Genomic DNA, 9,646 nt, shown 5'->3' with positions numbered 1-9,646 from the left:
ATAAGGCCCAAGTCTAAGGTAACAAGATACCAGCATATCAAACTCTCTTTCATCACCAGTAAGAAACATTCAGGCAAGAAGAAAACACACCACTGATTAGAACAATCCAAAATCTGCAACATACAGGATAAATGAAGGAGGGTGGAATGGACGGTGTTCCAGAGAGGAAGGGGATGAAAAAAACAAACAAAATGGGGCGGGGGAGGTTTCCTCTTTTTTTCTTTTTTCTTTTTCTTTTTTCTTTTTTTTTTTGGGGGGGGGGGGGGGGAGGGAGGGAGGGGTTGTGGTCCTTACCAATACAGCCTGGGGATGGAAGATCTCACACCTTCCTCATGGTCCCCACCCTGCTCTTGGCACTCCCATACATGTTAACTCTAAAGTAAGCAGGAACCATATTAAATCCACACATATTTCAGATGACAAAAAGACTTACATAATTAGCTATGTTAAATCTTACAAAGACACATATTTGTACCACTTTCTGCTAGTGAATACTATCACGCATGTGTTAAGTTCATACAAATCTACTTGGATAAAACACCCTGAATGCAATTTCAACTCAACAAACAATCTGCTTCAATTTAAAGATATTAATAAAAACTGTCCTCAAGTCCCCAGGGAGCTGGGCTGACGCCTAACAATTACCAAGTCAAGATTCCTACATGGGAAGCCTGAATTTGAGTTATACAAAAAAGTCAATTCCTACCATATGGGTGGTATCTTCCACTGCTGCGCCCATATCCACTACCATATGAGCTTGATGAGCCATATCCACCTCCATAAGCACTTGATAAACCATAACCACCTCCCCCATAGCCACTGTCGTATGCACTGTAGCCCATACCACCATAAGAATCAGAATCACCAAATTGATTTAGCATGCTTCCAGCATATCCACCATAACCCCCACCACTCCCATAACCCCCCAAGCCACCACTTCCATAGCCACTGCCATAGCCTCCACCGCCATAAGCCACATCACCATAACCTCCACCTCTCATCCCATACGCGCTACTGCCATACCCAGACCTACCGTAGCCATCATCGTAACCTCCATAACCCCCAGATCCATGCCCATACCCTCCCCTTCCAGGAGGGGGGCCATAGCCAGGTTCTGATTCCTGAGAGGCTTTCTTAGGTTCGGCTTTTTTAATTTCCACCTGCATCACCACACAAATAAGCACAAAAAACTTACTCTCACAGGATACATTCCCTAGGATATACATGGAACAGAACTCTTTCAACAAAAACTGAAAAGTTTTGAGGCCCATTGAACCTGCTTTCCACCAAGTTCATGAGTCCTTCCTTGTGACAAAAGGTCATCAACTGCTTGTTCATCATCAAAAGTAATGAACCCAAACCCACGAGATCGTCCAGTGCCATGCTCCAACATGATTTGACTCTCTACAACAGAGCCAAATTGAGAAAAATATCTCTTGAACTCCCCTATGGTTGACAAACAAGCACATACAATCGTCAGTATTATTACCCAGTCTCGTGATGTAACCCCTGAAACAGCCCCCCAAACCCAAGACCTAAGCCATACGCTAGAGCCTTATACCTTCTGTGACAGATGGAAGAATGCCACCCACAAAAATCTTTTTGGTTCTGGGTCCTTTCACCATACTTTCACGAGGCACAGACCTCTTAATCTCAACCTGAATTCAGCAGCTCACATGAAATTGTACATGAAAGGAGAACATGTTCATTAGCCTGAGTTCTCTAAAGACTAGGCTTTGTGAGTAAAAAGGAGCAGCACACAACTCACCGTTCGTCCATCAATAAGGTGTGTGTCTTTCATCACTTTATCAATGACAGAGGGATCAGCATATGTGACGAATCCAAACCCGCGAGGTTGCCTCGTGGAACGATCACGCATGACCACAGAGTCAATGATTTCACCATACTTCTTGAAGTGTCTGGTGAGTTTTTCTGGACCAACAAAAAATTTGCAAAGTATTCAAACACCTGGAAGAGGGCTACTATAGGAAATTCAAGTTTTCAGAATTAGTACTATGATTAAAATCTTGGCTACTTTGGAACCCTACAGGCAGAGAGACTTTAGGTATGGAAAAAGCACCTGTGGTGGTTTCCCAAGAGAGTCCTCCAATGAAGATTTTCCTTCATAACCCAGATAAGTTAGCCAATCATGATGGACAGTACACAAAACTCCGATCCTACAAGAAACGAATGATGACGAACTACACCAAAACTACAGCAGGCGTACGTTGATGAACTACACCAAAACCCTAATACCACAAGAAAAGTGTGACAAGAAGCCCCAGAAGCAAAGCCACAACAGTAAGGATAGATGGCGATACCCTGCACTGGAAGACTTCTCGGCGAAGGAATCCCTGTCGCCTCTAGACCCCCTCCTGCCTTCTCCTCCGTTCTCCATCGGTAGGGTTCGTCCTCCTGCAGCGGCCGTTTCTCTTCTAAGCTGCTCTCGTCACTGTTTGGATTTGACCTTAGGACTTGATCAGCGGCAGAAGATGTTCTTCCACTAGGGTTTCTGCAGGAATACCTTCTTCCGCTAGGGTTCCCGCTCTCCAAATTTCTGTTCTGCTAGAACTGCAAAACCACAGCTCGCGGCTCCTAAGACAGCCAATGTTTCCGATAATCCACGAACTGCGAATCAGCTAGGGTTTCTCCAGATACACTGCTAGGGTTTCATATTCTCCTTTTCATGGGCATCCATAGCTCAGCATATCTGCAAAAACTCCTCTCGAGTGGCAAGAAGATTTCGAATGTGGCCTAGGGTTTCGGTTTAACGATAAATTTTGTGGCATAAAGCAACAACAATGCACAGTGCACTCACAAGTCCACAAGCGCTTCCTAGGACTACGTAGGAACGCCGACCATATGGGCGTTTTACATTCTATGGGGCAAACCTAAATCACACATTATGAATCAAATACCCCTGTATGCCTTACACACCGCCTAGTGCCCACCTAATTCGTCTGTCATCACCGCGGCCTCCACCTTTTGTCCCTGTTTCGCCCCTGCGTGGGCAGCCGAGCTTGGCTGCCCAAACTTGGGCACACCTATCTTCAGCCAATCACCCTCTAGTTGGTGGACCATGCTACATTCCTTCCCGCCATTTTACAATGATAAATCGGCCGTGTTGCTTGGGGGCTGCTGCAAACCGATTTCCAGCACACCGCGTCGATTGGGCAGAGCGATCTCCATCCAGGTAAGCCTTGCATTTTTTTTTCCTTGCTCCTCTCTCTCCGTATCTTTTGTATTTTCGGCATGCTATATTTTCTACATGTTGTCTTTTCTTCTATATTTTCTGCATGTTGTATTTTCTACATGCTATATTTTCTTCATGTTGTATTTTTTGCATGTTGTATTTTCTGTAACATGCTGTATTTTCTGCATGTTATGTATTCCTCTCTCTCCGTATCTTCATTATTTTCTGCAACATGCTGTATTTTCTGCACTTAGCATAGTTGAGCCTGATGCTCTGATTACGAATGAGACATGTGGAAGTTTGGATAGTCTTCTCTCATCCCTAAGCACTTCATAGGAACTCTCGATACAAGAATAATCAACATAGATAGAGAATAGAGAGCGAGAGATGGCTTTGTATATTTAGTATATTCATATGATACGACAAAGTGCATCTTCTGTGGCCTTTGGCCTTTCCAAAAGGATAACCTCGTATCTTCTGTATTTTCTGCATGTTCTGTATTCCTCCCTTGGTGTAGATTGGCAAAAGAAGTATTACGTATCTCTTTGTTCTGCATGTTCTGTATCATCTTTGTTTTGTATTATCTCTTTGTTCTGTATTATTTGTATAAGGCAGGGTTGCATGGCAGGGTATTTGATTGGCCCAGCGCCACGCGTTTAGGGAGGCGTGAGGCAGTGTTCTGATGTGCATCTTCTTTGATTATTGTTAATCATCATTGAGTGCTTTGATTAGTATCTAATTGACCCCCTTATTTTGATGTTCCAGTAATCCCCCAATGGATTCCCAGAACTCGCAAGACAGCGAGTACACGCCTTTATACTCCCAATATTCTCAGGCATCCTACTTTTCTGACATGCATGTCACTCCAACCAATATTTTGACACTACCCGTATCCTCATCCTCAGCATTTGCTTGTCCCCCACTTGTTATGCGGAAGCTTCGGAGAAGGATCGGTACTTCAAAACTCAGAAAATAGCACTCTTTTCGCGACGGAATTAATGCACAAAACTGAAAGACGATGTGCAGAAAATAGAGAGAGAAGGGGGAGAAGGACACAGTATTGGGTCCCAATTACCCTCTGTAGGGCCCCCACCACGGATGGTGTATTTGCTTTATTAGAATGATGTAAATCTGAAACAAATACAAAGTACTTGACCTTTTCTTGGCTGGAAAACCTGCCCTTGACCTTCAGTCCTTCACCCCTTAGCTTTAGCAATGTTCTTGGCTGTCCTGGCCCTTGGTTGCTTGGAGCTCTTGGTGAATTATGAGATAAATGATGGGATTATGGGCTGGGGTATTTATACCCCCTCTTTCATCCAGTCGGCCAGCTAATAAAAGCTCCACGACTGAGTTTATTCCCATAAAATGCTTGCACACTAAATATAAATGCATCCACACTAAGCCACCCTGCTGTCCAGCCTGCGCATGCTTCTAGGACAGCCCCTGCTGGGCATGCTGCGCATGGGTGTGGGGACTGCCCCTACACCTGGCCGACTTGCAGATTAGGGCTTTGGACCCAGTCGGCTGCCTGTCCAGCAGTAGTACAGCTGGCCGACAGCCCCTCCCAGCCCTTGCCTTGGCTGGTGGGCAAGGCTTGGGCTCTCCTGGCCCCTTGGGGGTGGTTCTATACCTCCCCCATGCCCATACTAAGTATGCACATGCAAATCCTTGCACTGGTGGGGTAGCCCTATGGGCTGGCCCCATCTCTACATGCAACCTACATGCCTACAGATGTCTGGCATCCAGTTGCAAACCAGATACACAGCACATCTGACATCATTCCAGAGGGAGACTCACAGCGTGGACTGGCACTGCTTCATGTGCAGGACATTGCACACCTGACCTTGGACTCATGTGCAGGACAATGCACACCTGACCTTGGACTCATGTGCAGGACAATGCACACCTGACCTCGGACGACTGAGATGGATCCCTGGCTGACTCGTCCCGGACTGGGCTCACATGGGACCAGTTCACCATCCCAGGTCCTGCACCTTCTGTACAGAAATGTCTACGTGGCATCCAAGTGCGGGATGCACGTGACATCCCCTTCTGCTTAACTTGACGGAAGCTACATAGCCTCCAAATAATCCGTCAATAATGCCGGATAGTCTTCGAAAAATTCTTTGTCGAGCCATACCGCTTCATGAGTTCCTCGGTCTTGAAACTTCGTGAGGAACTGTCGTAGTCTTCGGCCTGAGCCATGCTTGAAACGGTGCAGAAGGATCTGTTCTGGAACCATTACTTCTGCTTCATCAATGATGTCTGGTTCCGCTTCGTCTTTGACCTCTGAAGGGGGTGGACCTACATATGGCTTTAACCAACTGACATGAAATACATCGTGCATAGTCCAACTCGGAGGTAGCTTTAACTGCATAGACACCTCATTAATCTTTTTCCGGATGGGGAATGGTCCGAAGCTCCTGAAAGACAACTTTGGGCATCGCTTGCCCACCTGCTTTAATCTTTGCTTCATAATCCGAAGATATACCTACTCTCCTTCCGAAAACTTCATGTCCCTTCGGTCTTTATTGGCCTGTCGAGTGTAGGCCTCTTGCGCTTTAGCCAATTTGTCTTTAACGGACTCTAGGATCTCCTGGTAAGACTCCGTCACTCTGTTCGCCTCCCGGTACTGAAGACGACGTCCTGGTTAACAATGACTGGAAAGGCCTTCCAAACGCTGCCTCATATGGAGTCCTGCCAATAGTAGCTGAAGAAATAGAGTCATTCAAAACAGCTTGAACTAAAGGCAAAAACGATTCCCACTTACCTTGCTGATCGTGGACATAACACTTCAGCACATCAAAGGCCAACTGGTTGTATATCTCTGTCTGGCCATCTGTCTGTGGGTGGAATGCACTGGAAAAATTCAACTTAGTACCAAAATTATCAAACAATGCCCTCCAAAAATGACTGGTAAACTTGGCATCTCGGTCTGACACTATGGTCCTAGGAATCCCACCAATCGGGTACCAATGCCGAATGAATAGCTGGGCAACATCCTCGGCGGTCACATTGGCCCTGCAAGGAATAAGCATAACAAATTTGCTGAACCTGTCAACAATAGTCAAACACTGTGTATTACGCTTACTCGGACTGGGAGGCAGATTTGTGACAAAGTCCATCGAAATGTCTTGGAAAGGACCCTCAGGAATTGGCAAAGGCTGTAAACAACCCTATCTTCTTTCCACGAGGAGCTTTCACCTTTTGACAAATGTCACAGTGTTGTACATATGTAAACACATCACACCTCATCTTTGGCCAATAGTATTGCCGTTCTAATTTCTCCAGAGTCGAATTCATGCCCCTATGACCACCTGTAATGGCGTCATGGGCATCATGGAGAAGAGCTGCCCGGAATGATTTCATGACACACAGTCGGCCTTTGTAGTAAAGCCAACCATCGCGTATCAGAAAATGGCATGGTCCTGTGGCATCCAATGCCTGTTCCCACTGAGTACCGAATTCCTCGGAATCCGCGTACGTGTGCTTCATGTCTTCTAGTCCTGTACCAACAAGGTCCAGTCTAGTGGTCTGAATCGCAGATACTTATCCCTTCCTGCTCAAAGCATCGGCCACTGGATTGGCCTTTCCTGGAAGGTACTCAATCATACCACCGAAACTGCTGGAATATCTGACTCCAGCGGTGTTGTCGATCACTCCACTGTGCACTTGGCATCGTCTGAATCCAGCGCAATGCCTGATGGTCAGTGCGGACCTCGAAATCACGGCCATACAGGAAATGTTTCCAATGTTTCAAGGCCTGTATAACTGCTAGGAGTTCACGATCATAGACTGAGTAGTTCTTTTCGGCGGGCAGTAACTTACGAGACATGTAAGCTACTGGATGACCATTCTGTTGCAATACACCTCCAATTGCGATGTTACTTGCATCGGTGATCACCTGAAATGGTTCGTCCCACGAGGCAAGGGCTAAACAAGGCGCTTCAGACAAAGCCACCTTGAGGTTCTGGAATGCCTCCAACGCTCGTGGAGTCATTCGAATCTTTTGCCTCCTTGTTTTCACTCCCTTTAGCAGATCGATGAGGTCTACCGAGAGATCAGAAAACTTGTCAATGTGGGTGGAATATGCCTGGCATATACCCATAAATGATCTAATGTCATAAGCAGTCTGAGAGGTACTTCCCAGTTAACAATCTCGGCCACATTAGCCGGATCAAGTCGAATGCCTTCGGCACTGATTATATATCCCAAGTAATGTACCTGGAACAGATAAAATTCTGACTTCTTTTCATTGATATAGAGCTCGTTGCTTTCCAGCAACTTAAGGACTTTCTCCACATCAATGTCATGCTGCTCAACTGTAGCTGAAAATATGAGTATGTCATCCAGAAATATGAACACACACACTCCGATCAACTCCCGAAAAATACGCATCATCATGCGGTTAAATGTAGCTGGGGCGTTCGTCAAACCAAATGGCATGACCACAAATTCATAGTGGGCCCGTTCTGTACGGAAAGCTGTCTTGGGGATGTCCCCCTCAACAATCCGAACCTGGTGGTACCCACTCTTTAAATCCAATTTAGAGAACACCTTAGCTCCATTCAGCCTCTCGAGAATATAGTCAATTCGAGGCATCGGGAATCTGCTCTTGATAGTCAGCTTGTTGAGTGCACGACAATCGACACACAACCGAGAAGACCCATCTTTCTTCTTGACAAATAAGATCGGTGCTGCAAATGGCGACAGGCTGGGGCGGATGAAGCCAGCTTGCAACAATTCTTGGAGTTGGCGGTCCAACTCCGATTCCATTGCCTTAGAAAGGCGATACGGAAACTTGCTCGAGGGTTCCGAGCCTGGGAGGAGGTCAATCTTGTGATCCTCTGGTCTGGACGGGGCAAGCTGGGGAGGGAGACTGTCCCGAAGAAAAATCTTCTAGAACTTTTCATGGAGAACCGAGTACTTCTCGGAAGCACTGGCCACCGTCTGGGCTGTCTGGATGTAAATCATCGCACACTGTGCGCCTTTCCTGACTGCTCGCTTGGCCTGCAAGTGGCTTATGAGCGGAAAGTTTGGAATACCTGGCTCACACTTAATGGTCACCGGGGTGTTTGACACATTCCGATCAATCTGGAACGTGTGCTTGTCCCACTTGACATCAGGAAGAAACTTGTGAAACCACTGGATACCCAAAATTATGTCTGCTCCTACTAGAGGGGCAACCATAAAGTCACGCACAAACTCTATGCCCTAAATCACTAACTTAGCACCTAGAGCTTCATACTTGACACTCGTTGTCATACCTATGCTAAAACCCTCAACTTGTTTGTCCACCGGAGTTAGCTCGAAACGGGCACGCCTAGCGGCCTCTTCCGTGATCACATCCTCCGTACTGCCGCTGTCAAACAAGACAACGACTCTCTGGCCACCTATGTAGCCAAAGGACTTGAGCAATTCGTTGCGCTCATACTCTTGGTCATGGGCGCCCTTCTGCTTATCTTCGAGCTCCCGGCTAATAATTGCTCCAACTGAAGCACCGGCGGGGGTGGAAGAACTAGGGGTAGCCACTAGGGTCTGTGTGGGAGCTGTGCTCACCACGGAAGCTGTGGAGGCGGCGGCGGCCTTTGGAGGCTTCTTCGGACAATCCCGAGAAGTATGTCCTTTTGTGTGACAAAAGTAACATCTACCCTCCTTCCTGTACTGAGAAAGCTCCTCAGCACTCAACTTGCCACCTGTCTTGCCTGCCTCCGCTTTCTGGTCTGGAGTAAGCTTAGACGCATTGTTCGAGTTCTTGGAGCCAGAGGCTCCCGGGCTCTGTCCTGGGGAAGACCCCGTCTGGTTCTGGCTTTTGCCCCCCGCGAGGCGTTAGCCTTGGGAGAAGCCGGCGGGGAAGTCTTGGGCTTGCCACCATTGTGTTTCATTTCTGCACTCTGCGCAAGCGAGAGTGCGTCCTCAAAGGTGGCTGGTCTAAACATACGCACCTCCCATTGGATGTGCGTGTCCAGGCCATACAAAAACTGCCCTTTCTTGTCCGCATCAGATAAGCCTAATTGTAGACACAAGGTCGAAATTCTATTGGCAAACTGAAGGACTGGTTGCGCATTCTGACGCGCACCCCTGAACTGTCGCTCAAGGTAGTGGGGCGGTAAAAACCGCTGCTTAAGGTCACGGACGAACTCGTCCCACCCATAAGCTGCCATACCTGATCTGGTGTGGGCATGAGCCCACTGAGTCCACCAAGGAATGGCCTCACCTTCCAAATACCAACTGGCTAAGATCACTTTGTCAATATCTGATTTCCTAACTGCGGCAAAGTAAGCTTCAAATTAATGTAACCATGAATACAGAGTAGTGGGATCGAGTTTACCATTATACTTACTCAAATTCATTTTCTCGGGAAAATGATTCGAGGGCGCTGCTGGTGTCAATCTGGCGTCCAAAGCTCTGAGGTAACGCTCGTGTTCCACTTGTCGCATGGCTTCGTCTTCT

General features: G+C 47.1%; 1 protein-coding gene across 1 annotated transcript; it reads right to left on the bottom strand.

Moving 5' to 3' along the window:
- Positions 1-559: 559 nt before the first annotated feature.
- LOC147617371 (heterogeneous nuclear ribonucleoprotein 1-like) lies at positions 560-2,887 on the bottom strand. The gene is made up of 6 exons (XM_086775627.1): positions 2,322-2,887; positions 2,081-2,121; positions 1,769-1,932; positions 1,562-1,658; positions 1,277-1,446; positions 560-1,160 (listed from the first exon to the last, which is right to left on the bottom strand). The coding sequence occupies exons 1-6, from the start codon at positions 2,396-2,398 to the stop codon at positions 696-698; spliced, it is 1,014 nt and encodes a 337-aa protein (XP_086631753.1). The 5' UTR covers positions 2,399-2,887; the 3' UTR covers positions 560-695.
- Between the last annotated feature and the right edge of the window lie 6,759 nt (positions 2,888-9,646).

Source organism: Cibotium barometz, chromosome 36 (genome assembly GCF_041138505.1).
Source record: "Cibotium barometz isolate CiBa-2024 chromosome 36, ASM4113850v1, whole genome shotgun sequence".
In the NCBI taxonomy this organism is placed as follows: Eukaryota; Viridiplantae; Streptophyta; class Polypodiopsida; order Cyatheales; family Cibotiaceae; genus Cibotium; species Cibotium barometz.
The sequence above is the reverse complement of the archived record's forward strand: the minus strand, read 5'-3'. Positions and strand labels throughout refer to the sequence as shown.